Below are 23,876 nucleotides of genomic sequence, written 5' to 3'. Positions count from 1 at the left end.
AACCATTCCATTCTAGCTATTGCTTTGTTTTGGATCATTGTCTTGTTGTAAGACATCTCCGTTCCAGTCTCAGGTCTTCTGCGGACTCCATCAGGTTTTCTTCCAGAATGGTCCTGTATTTGGTTCCATCCATCTTCCCATCAATTTTAACCATCTTCCCTGTTCCTGCTGAAGAAAAGCAGGCCCAAATCAGGATGCTGCCACCACCATGTTCGACTGTAGGGATGGTGCGTTGAGGGTGATGAGCTGTGCTGCTTTTACGCCAAACATAACGTCTTGCATTGTTGCCAAAGAGCTCGATTTTGGTCTCGTCTGACCAAAACACCTTCTTCCACATGTTTGGTGTGTCTCCCAGGTGGCTTGAGGCAAACTTTAAATGACACTTTTTATGGATATCTTTAAGAAATGGCTTCCTTCTTGCCACTCTTCCATAAAGGCCAGATTTGTGCAGTAAACAACTGATTGTTGTCCTATGGACAAATTCTCCCTCCTCAGCTGTAGACCTTTGCAGTTCATCCAGTGATCATGGGCCTCTTGGCTGCATCTCTGATCAGTTTTCTCCTTGTATGAGCTGTAAGTTTAGGAGGAAGGCCCGATCTTGGTGGATTTGCAGTGGTCCGATACTCCTTCCATTTCGATATTATTGCTTGCACAGTGCTCCTTGGAATGTTTAAAGCTTGAGAAATCCTTTTGTATCCAAATCCAGCTGTAAACATCTCCACAACAGTATCTCGGACCTGCTTGGGGTGTTCCTCCTTCTTCGTGATGCTCTCTGAGCTTTAAACAGACTTCTGAGACTATCACAGTGCAGGTGCATTTCTACAGATGTAACGGGTGTAATAATAACTTTTATTTTATTGAAATTCCTGCTAAAATATGTGTATAGTTTTTGGTAAATGTCCTGCAATGCTGAGTCCAACAGTGCCATCTGCTGGTATGGGGTGGGGTTTGGTTTTGGCTTCTAACATGTGACCAGGAGGCGGGGTTTTGTCAGTTTAACCAGAGTACTACAAAGGTAAGACATATCTTTTGGTGCTCCACAAAATAAGTTAATTTTAAACATTATAACCCCAGCTGACAAATCTCTCACCATGCATAGTAATGTGATTGATATTGTCAAGCTGTTTTGATTTATTTTCGTTTTGTTTCTGTTTTACTAAATATTAATTCCCCTTGTAGAGATCAAAGAGATCAAACCCAGCAGAAAAAGCTAATGTTGTGACTCATCCATTTGCAGGTAAATTGTACCCATTTTTATACTCATTATTGTTTTTATTCCTATTTTTTCATATACATTAAAAAAGGATGATGTTGGTTAAAATTCAGAGTAAAGAAAAACATGTTGAATTCATTGTAAACGTTAAAAATCCACTATACGATCTCTTGTTAAAAGTATCTTGTTAAAATGCAAAGATTTATAAATGTATTGTGATATTCTAAAATGTATTTTCTGTAAAGTGAAAAGACAGCTCTTTGATATGCTTTGTTGTCAGTTTAACCAGAGTACTACAAAGAGATCAAAGAGATCAAACCCAGCAGAAAAAGCTAATGTTGTGACTCATCCATTTGCAGAAACTGTAATAATAAAAACCTCATCATCCAGTCCAGCGTGAATGTGGATCTTTGGTGGGACACGTACAACGCGGTTACATTGGTGCCGTGACCCGTGACTTCTATCAAACTCGCCGAACCGAGGACTGTCCTACCTGCCACATGAGCTCACAGTATTTGAAATTTTAGTTACATGAGCGATATTGTTTAGCTCATTACAGTGCAGTGTCACAGTGATACGAAGGCTGCTGATTTATTTTGTGATTTTGACTTATTTACATTTTTTTCTGTTAATCTTTGAAACATGTTTAATCAGAGCAATGTGTTAGCTCCACAATTTGACACACCTATTCACTTTGGCAGGGGCAGGGGCATGTTTACCCCCATCCCCTCTGATAATAGTTCTACCCCAGGTGGTGCGACACATAGAGTAGAGGCAAGTTCCAGTGTGAGCACCCATAATGCAGCTGACCAACATGCTAGCCTACCTTCACCTCAGGTCAGACCCACATCTACGCCAAATTCCGCGAGTGAAATTTCTGAGGGTTTAGCTGATCACATGACAAATATTATTCAGGAGATAGGACATAAATTGGCTGATAGCATATTCTCAAATATACAGTCACATAATATAGTAGCTCCTAACGCTGCTGCCACACAAGATGAAGCAAACAGATTGAGTCAGGTGGTAACGCAGAGAAAGGTTAAGGAACCGCCGTCATTTATTGGGGATGGCTCAGACTCAATAACAATACATGAGTGGGAAGATCTAATGAGGACATTTATAAAAAGGAGTGATGTGAAACTTGAAGAGCAAGCAGAGGAAATCCTTATACATTTGAGAGGAAAAGCTAAAGATGTAGTTAGGTTTAGCATTAGAAACAGTAATATAGACGTCTATACCCGCCCTGACATGATTTATAGTCTTCTCAGGAAATACTTTAGCTGTACCAAGTACTCTGCTGTCCCTTTAGCTGACTTTTATTCAACTTTGCCCAAAGACCAGGAAGACCCCTATGACTACTGGCTGAGACTAAACAGAGCAGCTGACCTTGCCTCTGAGTGCTTGAGAGAGCAGGGCAAAACATTTGACAACCCTGAAATAGAGGTTACTCGCATATTTATTAGGAACTGCCCATGCAAGGAACTGGCACTCACTTACAGATCAAAAACCATCGAAAAGTGGTCAGCATGTGAGGTACTAGAGGTGCTGAATGAATACCACGCTGAGAAGAGCTACAAAGCAGATTCCCTACAACAACCTGCGAATAGAGCGGAAATTGCCGTACACAAAGCTGAGGTGAACCATGGTCCAACCCTCGTGCACGAGCCACCTCAGACTTCGAGCCCACAGTATGTCTCTCTAACGGACGTTATTAGTATGTTGGAGAAAGTTCTGATACGTGTTACCTCGAACCAGTTTCAAGAGAGAGGGGGAGCTCCAACCAGGCGACCTGGAGCCAGAATAAATGGTTTCACTGCCAAGCCATGTATCATTTGCAAAGAAGTCGAACACAGTGCTCTCTCTCATTGCCGAGACAAAAACCTTTGCTTTCACTGCCATGCCCCAGGGCATTCTCGACGTGATTGTCCAGTGACGAAAGTTGTCCCGCTGCCTCAGGGAAACTAACTGATCTGCGCTTAGGGGAGAACAGTGCAGATCAACTGAGTATACCTCCCACCACTAATGTGAAGCCTGACATGCAAGACAATAAATCAATTTATGAGTTGTATAGCAACAAGATACCTCCATCGAAGAAGCTGATCTTTCAGGGGTTTCAGAGAATAGCGGAGACTGACGAACTGTTTTACACACCTGTACTTGTGCAAGAAGGCCCCACTTTCAGAGCGCTGTTGGACAGCGGGTCGATGGCTTGTACAGTAAGTGAGGACACAGCTAAGTACCTCCTGCAGCAATTCCCTGATATGATGAGTTACACGGCCGATGATTATGTCATTGTAGGCTGCGGTGGACACCAAGTTTCTCCCAGAGATATGTACGACATTCACGTCACAGTTTACGGGTGCCAAATGATAATACCAGTAATGGTGGTGCCAGGCCAGACAGAACAGATGATCCTTGGCAGCAATGCCATCAAATATATTTTGACTCAATTGAAAAGTACTGATGGCTATTGGAGATTAGTTTCCACTCCTGACAACGGTCTGTCCGATAACCACAGTCAATTCCTGTCAATGCTTTCCAACACAGAGAGATGGAGAGGTGATTGCATTCCAGACAAGGTAGGGACAGTAAAGATCAAGAGTTGCGTGACGCTGAATCCACGGACCGAGTACGTTATTTGGGGCAAGTTACCTGAGTTGGCCGGGGCATCAGCGGGCAGCACAGTGGTCGTTGAGCCAACCCAATCTAAGGCTGCGCCCAGACAAGTCCTTGTCGGACGAGTTGTTACTCCACTCTGGGGAGATGGATGGGTGCCTGTTAAAGTCTTTAATCCCACGGACAGAGTTGTGGTGCTGAGAAGAAACAGGAAAATTGCAGATGTGTCTCCTTGTATCGCAGCGGAAGACCTGCCCAATGCAGAGGAGGTCAAGTGCAACGTGCAGAGTGTACAGAGCAAAGAGGTCCGACCCAGGTCAGAAGAGGACATGATGCGTGCATTGGAAGCTCTGGGACTGCAAGACATTGACCTGAAGTCATGTGAGGTTTCGCTGCAGTGTAAAGACAAGCTCCTTCATATCATCGAACAATTCGAGTCAATCTTTTCTCGCCATAAGATGGACTGTGGAGAGGCCAAAGAGTTTGTACATCGTATCCACCTTGTTGATGATAAGCCGTTCCGTCTACCCTACAGACGTATACCACCAAGTCAGTATGAAAAACTGAGGACGACTCTGAACGAGATGGAAGAGAAAGGAATTATTCAGAAGTCGACTAGCGACTATGCATCTGCGCTTGTTCTCATATGGAAGCGGAATGGAGAACTAAGGGTATGTACTGATTTCAGAAGGCTTAATGCAAGAACCATAAAGGATGCCTACCCACTACCGCATCAAGCTGATGCTTTGGCCGCACTTGGGGGAAATGCCTTTTTCTCCACAATGGATCTGACGTCAGGCTACTACAATGTCCCCTTGCACCCTGACGACAAAAAGTACACGGCATTCTCCTCACCATTCGGCCTTCACGAGTACAACCGGCTCCCTCAGGGACTTTGCAACAGCCCAGCAACATTTATGAGGATGATGATGTCAATATTTGGTGATCAGAATTTCATGAGCCTATTATGTTACCTCGACGATCTGATGGTGTTTGCCCCCACAGAGGAAGTTGCACTCCAACGCCTGCAGATGGTGTTTACTCGCCTTAAGGAACACAACCTCAAGCTCGCACCCAAAAAGTGTTTTTTCCTCAGACGGACTGTGAAATTTCTTGGGCATGTCATCAGTGAGGATGGAATTCGGACTGACCCCGAGAAAGTGAGAGCGATAAATGACGTACAAGTCACTGATCTAATGGAGTCGGATGGCAAGACGCCATGCCCTAGTAAAATCAGATCTTTTCTAGGCATGGTGATGTATTTCCAAAGCTTCATTGAAGCATGTTCTGCGAAGGCAAAACCTCTGTTCAGGCTCACATCTGAATCTGGTGACAAGCATAAGCGCAAGAGAGCCCGCAAGAAAGGTCAAGTGAAGCTGACGCCTGCAGATTGGTCCGATGCATGCCAGAACGCCTTTGAAACACTGAAGCACGACCTCGTGACAGGTGTCACTCTGGCCCACCCAGATTTTGATGCGCCGTTTATTCTGGCTGTCGACGCATCCTTTGATGGGATTGGAGCAGTCCTGTCACAGCTGCCACCTGGTGGAAAAGTAGCCAGACCAGTCGCCTTTGCAAGTAAGACGCTCTCTCGCTCCCAGCTCAACTACCCTGCACACAGGCTCGAATTTCTTGCCTTGAAATGGGCGGTATGTGATAAATTCAGCCATTGGTTGAAAGGAAGACACTTTACCACGTGGACCGACAATAACCCACTTACATACATTTTGACCAAACCAAGACTTGATGCGTGTGAACAGCGGTGGGTAGCGAAGCTAGCTGCATACAATTTTGACCTGAAGTACATTCCCGGACCAAAGAACATCGTAGCCGACGCTCTGAGCCGTGAGCCATTTGTACGGTCATGTGTGGGTCATCGCCTTGTTACCGAGCCCTATACTTCGCTCTTGGACCAAGTCAACAGGGTGAACAACAGTACTGTGCAAGAGGTGTTCAGAGTATCCAACAATTGTCACGCTGTTGTAGACGAGAGTGCTGGGACATCAGACGAGTCAGTAAAAAGGGCAATTCCATCAGGCTCCAATGGTTCTGTGACATCAGAAGAGGTTGCTGCTGTCTTCAGTGCTCAGTCCACTGGTGGCGTGGGTCAAGTGATGGGAACAGACGCCAACTTCAATCTTCTGCAGAAGGGAGATCAGTCAACGGCACTCCCACAGAGTCAGCTTGTTGGTTTACAAGAACAGGACAACACAATAAGCAGGACCATGTACTTTGTGCATAGACACAAGAGACCTACCAGGCGTGAGAGAGCTGTCGAGTCGCCTAGTGTGATGAAACTACTGAAGCATTGGAGCAGACTCACCATACAGAATGGCATGCTCTACAAAATAAGGAAAGATCCTCACATGGCCAAGAAAATCTTCCAGTTTGTGGTGCCTGATTCATTGAAACAGAAAGTCCTTCAAGGTTTACATGACTCAGCAGGTCACCAAGGCCAGAACCGTACTTTGTCTCTGGTGCGGCAACGATTCTTCTGGAATGGCATGGAACGTGATGTTGTGAATTATGTCAAATCCTGTCAGCGCTGTGTAGTAGGGAAAACACCGGAACCACACAACCGTGCACCACTCAAGAACATAGTCACCTCTGAGCCTATGGAGTTGGTCTGTATAGACTTTTGGACTGCTGAGCAAGAGAACAAGTCTGTAGATGTCCTGGTCGTAACTGATCATTTCTCCAAGATGGCGCACGCCTTCCCTTGCAGAAATCAAACCGCCAAACAAGTTGCTCGCCGTCTGTGGCAGGATTTCTTCCTTGTCTATGGTTTCCCACGGCGTATCCACTCTGATCAGGGAGCTAATTTTGAGAGCAAACTGATCAAAGAGCTTCTAGAGATGGCAGGGGTGCAGAAATCCCATACCACTCCGTACCACCCCATGGGAAATGGCATCGCAGAACGATTCAACCGAACATTGGGAGATATGATCAGAACCCGTCCCCCTCAGCCCAAAGCAAAGTGGCCACAAATGCTGCAGCAGCTCACATTCTGCTATAACTGCACAGAGCATGAGACAACAGGGTTTGCACCGTTTTACCTAGTGTTTGGTAGGATCCCTCGTCTCCCTGTCGATGTCATGTTTCAACATGCTAATACCAATGATGCTGTTGTCAGCTACTCTGACTTTGTACGCCATCTGAAGAAAGATCTACATGAAGCTGCTCAGATTGTACAGAGGAATACTCTCAGAGAACAGACTCGTCATGCCAAGCTGTACAACCGTAGGGCCAAAGGATCACCTCTCGTCGTGGGAGACCGGGTGTTGATCGCCAACAGAGGTGTCCCGGGGAAACGCAAAGTTGCAGACAAGTGGGAGTCAACCCCGTATGAAGTCATATCAGTCAAGCCTGATCTCAATGTCTACAGAGTCAAGGATTGTCTGACGGGCAAAGAGAAGGTAGTTCACAGGAATTTGCTGCTCTCTGTTAGCTTCTTGCCCTGTGAGGATGATCTGGCCAGCGAATCTGAACACTCAGAGTCTGACGCTGCTATGCATGGAAGTGATGTATGCCCTGATTTACCTGACGCGGTTGAAGACAGTGATGTCCGTACAGTAAACTGGGTGATACAGGCAGGTGAAGAGCAAGTTCATCCAGAGGTAGAGGATAACTCACTAGACAGCAGATCTGATGCCCAGTCCGACTCTCGCAGTGTTGATACATCCAGCCGAGGAAGTCAGCACATCCCCGAACAAGATGTTGACCATACTTCAAGTGACAATACGGAAAGCCCATCACAGTGCTCTGAAAACATGATCCCTTTGGGTATGGGTCTCCCAGACGAGACCCCATTGAACACTGACCATCTGGACGCAGACTCCCCTGATACTGACTGTTTAGACTTGACTGCCCCAGACCTTCAAGCTCAGGTTATTTGTGCTCAACCTAACCGTTATGGTCTTAGGGTCCGCCAGTCCATCAGGCCTCCTAGTCGTCTTATTTGTCAGATGAATGACCATGTGGTAGGTGACAATCATCTGTCCGCAATATCTGCAAGTTCCTAGTTTAAGTTCAGTAGAGATGCACTTTCAGTTTGAGTAACAAAGCTTGAGTAAGAAACAAGAATTGTGCCTATGTGAGCACTTACAACTACAGGAACAATGTTTGATATTTCAGAGATGTAACAGGCATCTTTGAGTCTGTGCTTAGTTAGGAGTTTGCTCGCCTCCTTTCTTTTCACACTCCTTTTTGGGAGAGTTTTAGAACTGACATGCACTTCAGTTTGTTCCTTGTAATACTGTACCAGTTTTCGTGTCCTCTTTTTCATCAGTATTTGCCTTTTTGGCATGTGATTTTTTTTTCTTTTTAGTGTAGCACTCCCATATTTAGCAGAATTTCAGGGGGGTGTATGTAACGGGTGTAATAATAACTTTTATTTTATTGAAATTCCTGCTAAAATATGTGTATAGTTTTTGGTAAATGTCCTGCAATGCTGAGTCCAACAGTGCCATCTGCTGGTATGGGGTGGGGTTTGGTTTTGGCTTCTAACATGTGACCAGGAGGCGGGGTTTTGTCAGTTTAACCAGAGTACTACAAAGGTAAGACATATCTTTTGGTGCTCCACAAAATAAGTTAATTTTAAACATTATAACCCCAGCTGACAAATCTCTCACCATGCATAGTAATGTGATTGATATTGTCAAGCTGTTTTGATTTATTTTCGTTTTGTTTCTGTTTTACTAAATATTAATTCCCCTTGTAGAGATCAAAGAGATCAAACCCAGCAGAAAAAGCTAATGTTGAGACTCATCCATTTGCAGGTAAATTGTACCCATTTTTATACTCATTATTGTTTTTATTCCTATTTTTTCATATACATTAAAAAAGGATGATGTTGGTTAAAATTCAGAGTAAAGAAAAACATGTTGAATTCATTGTAAACGTTAAAAATCCACTATACGATCTCTTGTTAAAAGTATCTTGTTAAAATGCAAAGATTTATAAATGTATTGTGATATTCTAAAATGTATTTTCTGTAAAGTGAAAAGACAGCTCTTTGATATGCTTTGTTGTCAGTTTAACCAGAGTACTACAAAGAGATCAAAGAGATCAAACCCAGCAGAAAAAGCTAATGTTGTGACTCATCCATTTGCAGAACTGTAATAATAAAAACCTCATCATCCAGTCCAGCGTGAATGTGGATCTTTGGTGGGACACGTACAACGCGGTTACACAGAGACTTGATTACACACAGGTGGATTCCATTTATCATCGTTAGTCATTTAGATCAACATTGAATCATTCAGAGATCCTCACTGAACTTCTGGACAGTTTGCTGCTCTGAAAATAAAGGGGCTAAATAATTTTGCAAACCCACTTTTTCATTTTTTTATTTGTTAAAAAAGTTTAAAATATCCAATAAAGTGTGTTCCACTTCATGATTGTGTCCCACTCTTTGCTGATTCTTCACAAGAAATTGCAGTTTTATATCTTGATGGTTGAAGTCTGAAATGTGGCAAAAGGTCACAAAGTTCAAGGGGGCCAAATAGTTTCGCAAGCCGCTGTATGTCATGTTTAAAAAAATAATAATTAGCGGCATCAGTGACTAAATGTATTTCCTCCACCTGCCCGTAATACTACAGAGACAAAGTAAACATTCAAGTTTCATGGGCACACTGCTCAGGTTTCCGTAAACAAAGACCTGCAAGTCAGATAACATACAAGTTGATTTGTTGACTTGTTTGGGATCAAGAATGACATTATACGCAATTTATCATTAACAGGACCGTGTGAATCACCAGATGCCATTGTATCGTGTCGTGCACGTGAAAACAAGTGCTACAAAGCACAAAGGAGAATACAAACCACGGAACCTCTAAGTGACGGAAAAAACACATTTTTCGTCAAACAAAAAAACACTATTTTTCTTTAAATGTTTTTGCCCAGCTTTTCGCGAGGTTTTTGGGAAACTTTGGTTCACGAGCCATTAATGGCTCTTTTCTAAGTAGGTTTGGCTTGGAGACAAAATTGATACCATGCAAATTTTCTTGGTAACACATTTATGTGAGAGGGGGGGGTTTTGGGGTTTTTAAGGGTTATTGATCTATCTTCGTTATTCATTATCCATTATCCGTTATCGGTCAGTTCATAATACGCTACAAAGCCTAGGAGCCGGGACACTTACTCTCAGCCAAAAGGCCAAGCTAACGTCCTAGCCCTAAAGCCTTGCTGCGATCATTGCGAATGCACCGTTCCCGGAGGTACTGCAATACCGGGCCGATGCGTGGAGTGGACAGAGCTAGCTCATATTCCATCTCCGAAATGCAAAAATCAAAGATAGTGACTTCATAGAAAGTACACAAAAGGCCAAGCTAAGGACTTAGCATCAAGGCCAAGCTAAGGACCTAGCATCAAGGCCAAGGCCAAGCTAAGGTCCTGGCATTATTGAGGCCGAACCACGGCCAGAATTTTCTGGCTGTGAAGCAGATGAGAAGCCAATTATAGAGCACACAAAACTGAATCATCACTGGGGAAGACAATGGTACTTTCCAGTTTATAAGGGTCAAATTTAACAGTTTATAGTCAAGGTGTCACACAAAAATACCTCATTTTGCACATCCCCAAGGAAATCCTATAAATGGAAGCTCATTGAATAATCCATGTTCACTGTCGAGACACCTCATGATGAAAATCCATAGAACAAACTGTAAATAACGCCAGCAGAGTACTCAGAACAAATTGATTGGGTGAGTGGTAGGGATGGACGGAGATATGCACAAAACGGTCTCTCGCCCTGTGCCGTCTGTGCTGTAGGTAAATGCGAAAAGATTCTTGCTTAAAGATTTTAGTGATATTTTTACGAAAGAACTTTGCCTGTTTAAAAATGAGCCCTTACACACTCAATTACCTGCGGGAGGGAAACCATTTTTAAGTGGTGTATTTATAAGGGACACAGGCTCTGGAATTATCAAGTAAAGTCACATTTATTTGTATAGCCCTTTATCACAAAATGTCTCAAAGGACTGCACAGGTTACAATTACACCATCCCATGATCTTAAACCAACATGCGGGCAAGGATAAACTCAAAAACCTCAACATGAGGAAAATAAAAAACCCTGAGAAGGAGCTTCACAAGTGGTAATCCCCCTTCCAGGATGACCAAGGTTATTTTATCAAATCATCAAACATTGAAATAAAATGCACCGAAGAAGAAGCCTTTGTCTCGGGAGCAGGTTTAGCAGTTTTTTTTTAATTTTGTCTGAAAATATATTGTGTGGCTCTTTACCCCCCGAAAATTCAAAATATTTTGCTTTTGTGGCTCTTCTGAGTAAAAAGGGTTCTCGACCCCTGCTGTAGCAGCAAGATGGTGGACAAACATGTCGGCCCTGCTAGGTGAGGCCCATGTTCTCTACTCGCAGGTATTAGAAAAATATGCAAGGTTATATTATGGTTCATGTATTTTTTTCTTATCTTCAATATCAATATTTTCTTAAAATTATTATATTTTCTTTTACCATAAGAACGCGCTAAACAATACACACAGACCCTTTAAATATTTTCCATTGTTTTGATTACCCCAATTTTAAAAAAAAGTAATGGAACTATGTTCTTCAGCCAACAAATTATTTTCAGATCTAAAAATACAAATCTGTATCGGAATTATTCTTATCAAAACACACTTTTAAAAACTGGCACTCAGGACGTTCACAGGTTCTCCCGTTTTACTATAAATATACATTTTAAGTAACAAACTGTCTGCTGTTAATTTTCTCCCGTTATTTTATCAAATGCCCGTCATAGTAGCAGTTACATAAACACATCTACTCAAACTTCTAGTAACAAAATGAGGTACAACAAGTATGATGTTGTGGCTCTTCTAATTTTTATGACAATTTTTTGGGGGAAGATGGACAGTTGGTGCAGCGTCTGCCGTCATTGCGGACCCTGTACCGGTCCGTCGTGAAGAGGGAGCTTAGCCGAAAGGCAAAGCTCTCGATTTACCGGTCGATCTACGTTTCTACCCTCACCTATGGTCCTGAACTGTGAGTTATGACCGAAAAAACACAATCCTGGATACAAGTGGCTGAAATGAGTTTCCTCCGCAGGGCGGCTGGGCTCTCTCTTAGAGATGAGTTGAGAAGCTCAGTCATCCGGGAGAGACTCTGTGTAGAGCTACTGCTCCTCCGCATTGAAAGGAGCAAGTTGAGGTGGCTTTGGCATCTGATAAGGATGCCTCCTGGACACCTCCCTCGGGAGGTGTTCCGGGCATGTTCCACCGGCAGGAGGTCCCGGGGACGACCCAGGACACGTTGGAGAGACTGTCTCTATGCTGGCCTGGTAACGTCTCAGGATCCCGTCAGATGAGCTGGAAGAAGTGACTGGGGAGGGAGGTCTGGGCTTCCCTGTTAGGGCGGAAGATGATGGATGGATGGATGGAAATTTTGGGGGATATACTACATAATTGTGTATCATCAAAAATCGTAGTTTTGTGGAGTACTATGGATTTCTTCAGCAAACTAAGTCAAGTCCACGGTAGACAGTTACAATGAATCGCCAGACCAAGCACAAAGTACGAAAGGAAGTAGCCCAGGATGCATTTTGTGGTTTGGGAGCACATTCCGATGTACGGCATCAACTCCACAATCGGATTTTGAGGCAGATGCTTGCATCGGTTTTTGGAAGTAGCATTCAGCTGAACGCTGGGCGGTGAAGTTTTCCTCCGGTGAAGAAGAGGCTCATTGAGAAGAAGCAGATGAGCGCTGATCCAGAAGGGAACAGGGGAGGAAGAGGCCATGAACCGAGTGAGGACCTGGAATAGGATGGGAGGGAGGGAATATTTCATGTTTTTGCACATCAACAAAATGACAAATTTCAGATTTGACCATTTTTAGCATACAAAAATATCAGAATGTGTGGGGTGCGTAGTTTGAGGTGTTTGATATGAAATATTTATCTTATTAAGTACGTGTTAACAATGCCCAGCTAAGTTCAAAAGAGCCTTTATAAGTTCCTTTTTCACCGAAACTATCTGCTTTTATCGTACTCTTCCGGCCACAGTGTGCATCAGATTGGAGGAAAGAAGGCGCGGGGATGGGGGAAGGAGAGTGATTTCATGCGCATGCTCAAAGTTTACTATTATTCTAGGATGAAAATAGTGAAAGTAAGAGAAGGGCGGTTTCAAATACAGTCCAAATGCCAACTCAAACCCCCAAAAAAGATGAAAGAGAGTTTATTTGAGCACGTCTGAGAGACACGTACGTGCAGGCTCCATACAAGCATAGGATGTTGATTTCAGCAGGAAGATGGCATCAGCAAGTAGAACATTTTGAATTAAAGGACACTATCTTTAAAATACAATTATGAAACTTTTTGGGGGTGAAAAATTAAATCCTGTTGCTGTATCAAGAGTTGTAATGTTGAAATCTGCCATTACATATAGTCATTGTTGTATGAGTTTTTAGCTGGAACATTTTCGTTATTTCAGTCATTTAGAGCTCCTGCACCTTTTGACTATCTATACATTTGAATGTACCGTATTTTCCGCACTATAGGGCGCACCGGGTTATAGGCCGCACCCCCAAAAAATAGTTTTTGGTCCTATATCTTCCATACATAAGGCGCACCAGATTATAAGGCGCTACAATGGGAACGTTGACAAAATAGTCAGATAGTTCAGTCAAACGTATTACCCCCTTAACATTCCCAAAGCTTGCAAAGACGCAAATACGTGTCGAGAACACGTGCGGATGCGGTGTCCGTACGATGTCACTCAAATGCATCGTTCCAAATATCATTCGGAAGGTTAAAGTCTTGGGATTCAAGAGATGCCAACCATTCCTTAGTTTCTATTTTCTTTTTTTACTTTACTGTGCATATGACAATAAACACATGGAATTGAGTTTAATTTAAAAAACACCCATCACAGAAACATCGATATCACTCTGAAACAAGATCCTGGGAAAATATATAGCCGGAGTAGCTCACCGAAGTCGGTGCGTTCAATAATAATGTGCAACCATGGTCCTCTTATATCCGTGAGTGTAGTAAATCCAGGAGAGTAAAATATTTACAAATACAGAATAGTAAAACATGTTTTATCTATGCCGTAGACAACCAAACTTGCTATTCACATTCATCTTTTTCGGCCAATTGCAGGCTTTCTTTTGCCCCTTTAGCCTATGCGAGCCTGTAAATGATAAAAAGGATCCGCCTCCTTTACCTCCGAATAACCTTAGCCAATAGTGATCGATTCAAATGATGATTGACACATTGGCTGGGAAATGATATATGTATCCCAGATACACCGCGGACGACTTCGCCTTCGGGGGGAAATCTAGTCGGCGGCTGCTTGCCTTAGTTGCAAGACTTTGCGACTTAATATTGATCCATATATGAGGCGCACTGTATTATAAGGCGCATGGTCAGTTTTTGAAAAAAATAAAAGCTTTTAGGTGCGCCTTATAGTGCAGAAAATACGGTAGTTATTTACCTTGTTTTAGTCACTTGATGTCTTTATCTATCTATTCTATTCTACACCCCTGATATTTTGGCAATTACAGAAACTTGGTACTCCGCTGGTGACACAGGGCCAACTATAGAGAAATATCAGTCCATTAGAACTGACCGTAAAAATGCCCAACATGGAGGAGTTTTGCTCATGGTTTCTCATGGTATAACTGTGTTTTCTGTCGCTAATTATCAATTCGATAGAATTGAGTTATTGAGATGTGATATTCTTATTTCTGGGGTGAAGCTGAGAATAGTGCTTGTATATCGCTCTGGTCTGAGCTCTTTTCAGGCCAACGTCGCTATGTTCGAACATCTGAATTCTATTTTTGATACTAAATTGCAAATTCTACTTATGGGTGATTTTAACTTTCCTGACCTTCACCACAGTTTTCTTCAAAATTCTGATACTAATTTAACTTCAATGTTCAAAAACTTGGTTTCAAATGCAGGTTTCTTTCAGCATGTCGATAAACCAACCAGGGGGTCCAATGTATTAGACCTTGTGTTTTCCACTGACAGATATCTGGTTAAAAACATTGACGTTGGGCCGAGTTTCTCTACCAGTGATCACGATTCTGTTACTTTCCAACTTAACCTGGCTCTTAAAAAAGATACAGCTGCTCAGAACTACATAAATTTTAAAGACTGTGATCTACATGGCATGAGATACTTTCTGTCTAGTGTCAACTGGTACCTCTTATTTGATAGTTGTGGGAATATTGAAGAAATGTGGGCAATATTTAAATCCGTTGTTTACACTTTGATATATGTATACGTACCCTCAGTTGCTGTAACACCTCACGTCAACCGTGATATAGCTGAATTGCATAGGCGAAAGCAGTTTATTCATAAGCTTTATAAACGTGATCAGTTGGCATACTTGGAAAGTTATCAAGATGCTTCAAGGGAACTGCGGAGGGCCATCAGGCGGCAAAGGGTGGCTGAGGAAAATAAAGTTTTAGAGGCTAATAATACTCGTAAATTCTTTTCATACATCAACCGAAAACTAATTTCTAGGGCATCTATTCCCAACCTGAAGGCATCTGACGGTACCGTTGCTACAGATAATGCTGACAATGTCCGTATATTAAATGATCAGTATGCCAGTGTTTTTGGTCGTGACAATGGGGTTTCACCCGACTTTCCCAGCAGAACCTCAGCTGTTCTAAATTCTGTGGAACTTTCAAAGGAGTTGATTCACAGATACTTGATAAAACTTCCCAGCAAATTTTCAGCCGGCCCTGACAAAATTCCAAATTTCTTGCTTAAAAAGCTAGCTGACTTTTTATGTGAACCATTATTTTACCTGTTCTCTAGATCTTTTGAGGATTCACAGCTGCCTGAGGACTGGCTTAGTGCTATTGTCATACCGATTTTTAAAGGGGGGAGCACAACAAGTGCAGCCAACTATAGACCAGTTAGCTTGACTAGCTGCGTCTGTAAAGTGTTTGAGAAAATTATCTCAGATACCATATGGAAATTTATACAGGAGCACAATCTTTTTACGTTTAAACAACATGGGTTTAGGTCCGGACATTCTACCATGACTAACTTAATAGCTCATTTGAATAATATTACCAGTATGTTTTTTGTTCACAATATGGCTGGTCATGTTGTTTACTTAGACTTTTGCAAGGCTTTTGATAAAGTGTCTCATAACAAGCTTTTACAAAAACTGAAATGCTATGGTATTCGGGGAAAACTGCTTGAATGGATAACAGCATATTTGTCAAATCGTAAACAATGCGTAAAAATTGATGATGTTCTTTCAGCGTGGTCGGAAGTTTGTAGTGGGGTACCGCAGGGCTCAGTACTAGGACCATTATTATTTCTGTTTTTTGTGAACGACCTACCTGAGGCCATTCAAAGTAGTGACATCTCAATTTTTGCCGATGATGCTAAACTGTCGGCTTTCTTACCAAAAACCCAGGTGACAGGAACAATTGATTCTCTCCAAAATGACATTAAATCAGTTTTTCTTTGGTCCGAAAAGTGGCAACTGCAATTGTCATCTCATAAATGCTTAGCACAGTCGTTTTTACATGGTTCTGTTCCGCTGTATAACATTAATGATCATGATTTGCATGTTGTTACTGAACATAAGGATCTGGGTGTCACTCTTACTTCAAACTTAAAGTTTATCACGCATATCGCCAAAATTACCAACAAAGCCAATAACATAGCATCAAACATTTACAGAAACTTTTACAACAAGAACCCAGCATTCTTAGTTCGAATGTTTTGCGTTTATGTTAGACCCGGGTTAGAATATAACAGCGTTGTGTGGAACCCTTACTTACTCAAGGACATTAACCTACTGGAAGGAGTTCAACGACGGTATACGAAGCGGATACCTGGGATGCACAGCTTGTCATATCCGGAAAGACTACAAAGACTGAACTTGGACTTTTTGGAGCTCCGTAGAATTCGATTTGATTTAATTTTTGTGTTCAAAGTACTGCATGGAATGATCGATGTACCTTTTGATCAATTTTTTGAGTTCTGTCGTGTTGATGGTTTACGTGGTCATAGATATAAGTTACGGGTGCCTAGACCTACCAGCAACTTGCACGGAAACTTTATTTCTTTCAGGATACCAAAAATTTGGAATTTTTTGCCTGACCGGGTTATTAGTGCAAATACGGTGCAAACCTTTAAGCAAAGGTTGGCAGAAACAGATCTGTCAAATTTCCTTAGGGGAGGGGGCGTAAGGTGACCATATTTGGCCATGCTCACTCTCAGCATTAGTTTTTCTTTTTGTGTCATGTTTGATTAATGTATCCAACAATACCTTCAATAAACAATTTCATTTTTTTTTTTATTCATCTAGTCTTTATACAGTTTTTATGTTGTTCTAAGCGGTGTTCTAGTTTACTGTTGCATGTGAAGCCTGTAGTCTTGCCTCAAGTCTTATCCAACCAAATTGCAGGATTCAGCCTGGACAAATGACTTGTGTGAAGCTGGGATTATGGGTATGTTCCACTGACTTATGTTTTGATTTTGTCACAGTCCGCCATGATCTGTCCCTCAGATAAATGATGTCAGCCATTTTGCACTAATCAAACCATTACAGCCTTGTTTTGTACCAACAAGCCCACAATATTCTGTTTTTTTGTTTTTGTTTTTGCTGCAATAAATACTTCACAGAACTGCATCATTCAAGAACCTTTCTACCTGTCACGTCTTGCAACCAGGATGTTAAACGAACACACGGACGGAGAAAAAGTAAAAAAGTATTGCTTTTCTACACAGCGATGAAGTAAAAATTGTTTCGCTAAGGGCATGTGAGGTCATTGGCATGTGCTCTATTGATGGTTATCAGAAAGTGTGGTTCTCACAATGGAATGCTGTTAAGCAGGCAAAAGGGAATCTGTTGCGGTGGAAGTATGGACAATTATATGCTAAAGGAACTGATTTTAAAACAGCTACAGTGGACAAACCTTTCCTACTTAATGTTAAAACTGCAAAAAAAATTCAAGAACGGTACAAATAGAAGATGACCTTGCATTTTTCTACCTGATGAGTTTGTTTTTACAATAGGGATATGACAATAATTATACATTATAAAAAGTTTTTATTTAATTTGATTACCTCCTTGATTTTCAAGAAACAATTTAAAGTAGGTCTTTAGTACACTGATATTACTGATTTTCCAATTAGGAAACCTGCACATAGTAAAAAAGACAAGGCACAGAGAATTGTTAACAATGATACAATGCTTTTCTAATTCAACACGGAACAAACCGTAAACAACAAGTGAGAATGTTTTGTTACTCCAAGTAGTGGAGCAACAAATCAGAGTCACAGAACGGATCATTTTTTGCATCAGGAAAAAAAGACTAGAAAACTAAACGTAACAGTCTTACAATTATGATGTGATAGGTACCCAAGGCACCCGTGAACAAGGTTAAAGCCTGGTTTTAATGAAATTGTCGTCCACAGAACGTTTGAGACTGAAAGTCTAATTCAACAAGGTAGAATTTAAAGGGCTTTACCAGTTATGGAGTGAGCACTACAAAGTCGAAAAAACGCCTATGGGCTCAGTTCCAATCAACAACTTCTTTCTTAACACACTAAATGAAAAACTTATCGGAAGACATAAATTCAAACAAATCATGGATTTGTAAAAAACCATTGCGCCGTTAACTAAGTGTATTTAAGTATCACATTTAAATAAGTTTTAATTTTCACTAATAAGTGTCATGTTGTATTGAATGTCAGCATTAAGTTAGCAAACTAGAATACTAATTGCTTGGACAAGGGGCGGTTCTGCATGTATAAAGCTTGTGTAGATGTACAACTGTCTTGAAGAAAAGTCACAATTTTGAGTCGTTGTTGGACTCGGTGGCCACCCACACCCATCAAGGTTAAGACAAATACTGAAGTGCCGGTTCTGGTGAATTTTTGCCATGTTGACTCATTTTTGAAGGCCTACAGAAACTTTTGCTCTGTAGCAGAAGGGACTGCACAATACACAAAGAGGTAAGTATTAGTTTCAGGAGCGAGCAGCAGCAAGTCAACTGCAGGAGAGAGAGTGGGAAAGGTGAGAGGAGAGAGAGTGGGAAAGGTGAATATTTTGTTTGTTTGTTTGTTTGTACATGATTCAATTGTTTGTTTGTTTGTACATGATTCAAATTGAATCTTTTCTTCCGGCGCCGTCACGAATGGCAGCCACTCCAGCAGCTCCTGTGTTATTTTCGATTGTTCTCGATTGTTCTCAGCTCAGGGATGCTGCTGGAAATGAGAATTTCCCTTCGGGGATGAACAAAGTATCTATCTATCTATCTATCTATCTATCTATCTACTATCACAGATTGTTTTTCCTGTGAGTTTATTACTACATTTCAAAGTTAATGATCAAACAGTCTTGTCTTAGGCTGTCATGATTACCGATGTGAATCACCTTTTGGCGCCAACCGCTGCGGGCTCTGATTGGCTCTCTGTAACTATTTGAACCCTGTCCTGTCAGTCCACTGTTGTCAGTCCGTCTGCGAACCTCTGTTTATACAAGGTAAGCCTTTTTCGACCCTGACTCCCGCCTGTCCCGTTTTTGCTCCCGTTTGTCTTAAGGCTACGACCTGTTTTGATCCCGACCACGTCTGCTCCCCCGTCCTGGCTTACGACCCACTTTTGATCCGGACTACCTCTACTCTCCAGTCCTGGCTTGACTCGTTTCCGACCCTTAAGCACGCTTTGTTCTCCCAGTTCCGGCTACCGACCAGTTTTTTCCGTCCCTGACACCGCCATCACTCGCTACTGAAGATCCACTTCCGTGTTTGGATCACATTCCGAGTGAGAGTAAAATGCCCTTCCTCTTTCTTTCAATAAAACTTGAGGTAAACGTTACGCATTTGGGTCTTGTTTCCGTTCTGGTCTTGACATAGGCAGCTTACACTCAGTAAATTGTTCAACGAGATTTACGATGCGTTTTAAAAGACACTCATATATAAACACACATGCACGCACAACAAACAGGGATCTCCTTACCTGCACATGCATGAAAAAGGTCCCAAACACCAGGAGGGCAGTCGAATGCACAACATATACAAATACTCTAGGGTTTAAAAATCCTGGTACTGGCTTGTCAAGGCCTTTCTTCCAATTTGCCTCCCAAAGGCCAAGTCTAAAACACAGTTCTGGGTTAGCTTGGAAATACGCATAAGCTGCCATCACACCCAAAGTCATCATAGGAAAAGCAAGAAGGAAGTTTGGTATTTGCCGCAGTTGGAAGTAACGGAGGAAGCCCACGTTCCAGTGAACGTCCTGGATATGGGAATAAAGTATAGGGAGAGGTCTCATGCACCATAAAGGCGGAGGACTGTTTTCATCTGCCATTCGGTATCCCTTCCGCTCTGCCAAGGAGATAAGAGCTGTGGGGATGCGATCTAAGGAAGCTGTAGGTGTACAAAAAGTCCTGTAGCCGTAATACTGAAAAGCACAGAAAGGAAAAGCGATGACTGCTGTTCCGAGCAAAGAGGTGAGAAGTAAGCGGATGATGACCCAAATGTAGCAGAGGATCTTCCAGGTTCCTTTTTCTGTCAAACGGTAGAAGCGGATCTTGGACATGGCACGTACGGAAGACAGATAAAGAAGAAAACCGATATTGATGAGACCGTTGGATCGCGCCGCGGAGGCTATACTAAACGCCAGGCAGGCCTTGAGTGTGAATCCTTTCTCCAGTAGGAACAACCCCCCAAACGTGAGTGCGGCAAACAGACTCTCGGAATAACCGGTGGTCATAAAAACATTGGCGGGGGTGACACAGTAGAGGAAGGTGGAAAACAGGGCAAGACGCCGGTCTTGCAAAACCACCCGGCTGAGTGCGTGCAAGGCCACGACGCTTAGCAGGAAAAGGATACTGTTCCCGACAGCAACCGCTACCAATAAGCGTCCTCGCAGGGTCAACCAGTCGCCCAGCGGCCACGTTAATGTTTCAGCCAGGCCCCGTAAAAAGATGGGGAAAAGGGGGAAAAAGGCAAAGTTGTGCTCATAGAGGTATCCTCTCTCCGCAATGAGAAGGTAATGCTCCGAGTCCCAGTGGCTCAGACCACCGAGTAACCACTCCACTGCAGAGTCCAGGTAAAGAGGATCTTCTGTCCGTGGGGGCTTGAACACATCGGTGTCGTGGTCAGGGATGACGGCATTCAGGACAGTCTGTTGAAAGAAGTGTACTGTGTAAATCAGGGTTCGTACACCTTTTTCATGGCCGAACTCAAGCACCTTTTAAGGACTTTCCAAGCCAATTTCCCAATTTCCCCGGGACCAGTAAAAGAAGATATCGGGTGTGGATCATGTATTTTATAAAATGTGGTTCACATATGTGATTTTTAATCTTGCGTGTGCATTCATGAAGACATATGATTTTTAGATCTTGATTAAATCGAGGATATAAAAGTGGATCTGAATAACACGAGTGTAAATGTTTTTGAGACAAATCTCTCCCTATATAGATGTTGGGTAAGTCAAGTCATGTTTATTTGTATAGCCCTTAATCACAAAGAGTATCACAAGGCTGCGCAGACCACAGATTATTGCAAACAACAGACTATTATTACATTATCCCCTGATCTAAAACCTACATGAGGGAAAGGAAAAACTCAAAAACCTCAACATGAGGAAAATGAAGAAACCTTGAGAAGGGACCGCACAAGGTAATCCCCCTTCCAGGGTGACCAGGCTGCAATGGATGTAGCAATAACAAATAATACACAGATATTGTCAACATAAAATATAGATTATTCATATGCTATAGAATAAAATACGTAAAAATGACTAAGAAGATGGAGCTTACTGTTTCAGTTGCAGGAAGTTCTTCCCAGTACAATCATACCTTATTTTTTTACAGGGCCTATAATAAAAGTCCTCAATGGATTGGTAATTATTGCTCTAATACACATTTAATAGTGCAATGTTTAGGTGTCGGATGCACCAGGCCTCTCTGGAACAAACCGTCAGGGCCAATGCGGTAAAAATTAATGCCAACTGCCATTTATCACAACGGAAGACGAAATGTAATGGCAAAGCGAAGCCGCCAGAGAGCGGTGTTGGCTTTATTTCTAAGCAGACTTGTCAAGAAACATGGCAACAATTTCCAGCATTTACAAGCACATCCCCCAAAATTCAGGCACCTTTCTATCCTTGACAATACAACATTAAAATTCCAATGACCTTGAACTATTCCAAGGATTAGTAATCCAAAATTTTGTAATTTAGACAAAAACTTGGTGAGACGTACTAAAATCAGCAAACATCGGAGTAACTCCCTTTCTCTTGTAGTTATGTTGCTATTTTGAATGACTTTTATATCCTTATATATGTTTGGAAGAAAATCCACTTGTTAATTGAAATTGACAATCGTTTGAAAAATCTCTCATATTTCCTGAAAATTGTCACTCCCTGAGATACATTTTAAAAAGCAGGACTTCGTTGCTTTATTGAGGCAAAATAGTTGAAATAATGACACGTTTAGATTACTGAAAGGGCATAAATCTTACTATTTTCTGAGGCACTTACAACTCAGTCTTCAAGCACAGCCTCGTAAATACAGTATTTGTGTATTTATCCAAACAATCGTTTTTTCCTCATTATTTTTCACTTTTTTTAGGGACAGTGTGCATTATTCTACCACTAGAGGTCGCTCTATTGTGTAGTGCAACCCACAATAAGCGCTGAAGAAGAATAAAAGCTACTAATAATGTGACGTAAAATAAAGACTTAATTTTTAGAACAAAGAGTAAATAAATATGCATGTTTATATGATATTTTGTGTGTTTTAACTTATTATTTAAATAAATGCTGTTTATTTAGTTAATTAAATTGGTTTGCCACCAGGAGGCGCTAAATAAAAAACACTGTCTCTTTAAAGTCCTCTACCACATGTTTATACTGGAGTGCCATGTCAAATGTCGTTATAAACAAAGTTGTTTTCAAAGACCAAAAAAGACAAATTGATTAATGTTTCTATAAGATGTCCCGTAAAACACAATGTAAAGCACCTTATAGAGGCAAAATCCACATTAAAAGCCCACCTTTTTGTAAGCAATCATTAAGAATTTTTCTAGATATTAAAGTAAAATAATTCGTTTTCTACCTCGCATGTGAAAGACCTTTAAAGTTTATTATCAATACTTTTTACGACATCTGTTCCCTCCTGCGTTAATATTGCTCCTTTTTCAGTTAGCAAAACCAGCAAAATTATATTTTTAATATTTGAAAAATACAATTGATTTCAATGGACCAACAATACCTGCAAAACCAACGAGGCAACCTTGGTAAATGCAGCAAAGCTCAGCACAGCTCGGTAGTCCATCATAGTGAATAAAACACAAAGATAATTTTAATAAAACGTATCATTGTCGGCGAAGAGCGACTATTTCGTCATTTTAAGCAATCCATTAGAAACATGAAAGGATCTGCCGCGGTTTCTTGCACCGCCTTTGACCCTTAGTAAATCTACTTCCGGTGCAATCACAAATATGACATTCAAAATAAAGCGATCAGAGTAGAACATATGTATATATAGATGCGTTCCTGTTTATACCTTTAGAAGGTGTGTCAGCGATTTGGCCATATTGGATGTGGCAGGTCCATCTCGCAAACACATGTACAGTAATGGTGTTTCCAACTCATGGTCCACGGGACAAATGTGAACCTTCACATCATTTGATATGGCCCGCGAGACCATGCCAAGAGAAGTACGAGAGAAACAATAGCTGCTCAACGTAAAATAATTATTTAGCTGATTTAAATATGTCCGACGGATGTTTTTAGTTCGGTGCTTCTCTTTTGTTTCCTTTTAACAACAAGCAATTAACATGTTTACCACAAGAGGTCACTCGAAGACCATTCGACATTTAATGTGACTGTTTCCAATTTCATTCACCGTAATTTCCAGGATATAAAGTTCACCGGAATATAAGGAAAACTCTAAAATGTTTGTCCAATTGAGGGTTTTTAGGTGCAGCTCATAGTCCGGCAAATATGGTACCTATATCCTTTTCTTTTATGTTTTGTTCCAACATATCCTAAATACGCTATCAATATCTCTGTATTGTTTGTTAATGCTACATCCATTGC

General features: G+C 41.6%; 1 protein-coding gene and 1 pseudogene across 1 annotated transcript; both read right to left on the bottom strand.

The window, feature by feature from the left end:
• Nucleotides 1–10,028: 10,028 nt before the first annotated feature.
• Nucleotides 10,029–10,194, bottom strand: LOC148372752 (U2 spliceosomal RNA; annotated as a pseudogene).
• A 769-nt stretch (nt 10,195–10,963) lies between these two features.
• pigv (phosphatidylinositol glycan anchor biosynthesis, class V) lies at nt 10,964–23,244 on the bottom strand. Its single transcript, XM_088327323.1, has 3 exons — nt 23,047–23,244; nt 19,788–20,954; nt 10,964–12,600 (listed from the first exon to the last, which is right to left on the bottom strand). The coding sequence occupies exons 1-3, from the start codon at nt 23,110–23,112 to the stop codon at nt 12,313–12,315; spliced, it is 1,521 nt and encodes a 506-aa protein (XP_088183449.1). The 5' UTR covers nt 23,113–23,244; the 3' UTR covers nt 10,964–12,312.
• Nucleotides 23,245–23,876: the final 632 nt, after the last annotated feature.

Source organism: Urocampus carinirostris, chromosome 2 (assembly GCF_059441175.1).
Source record: "Urocampus carinirostris isolate Australia breed hairy pipefish chromosome 2, RoL_Ucar_1.0, whole genome shotgun sequence".
NCBI classification, from domain to species: Eukaryota; Metazoa; Chordata; class Actinopteri; order Syngnathiformes; family Syngnathidae; genus Urocampus; species Urocampus carinirostris.
The sequence above is the reverse complement of the archived record's forward strand: the minus strand, read 5'-3'. Positions and strand labels throughout refer to the sequence as shown.

Coding starts and splice junctions, on each gene's coding strand:
- pigv (XM_088327323.1), bottom strand. CDS start 23,112: ATGATGGACTACCGAGCTGTGCTGAGCTTTGCTGCATTTACCAAGGTT. Junction 20,955..23,046: donor TTGCCTCGTTGGTTTTGCAG/GTATTGTTGGTC, acceptor TTCTTTCAACAG/ACTGTCCTGAATGCCGTCAT. Junction 12,601..19,787: donor CCTTTTTCATGCATGTGCAG/GTAAGGAGATCC, acceptor ATCCTATTCCAG/GTCCTCACTCGGTTCATGGC.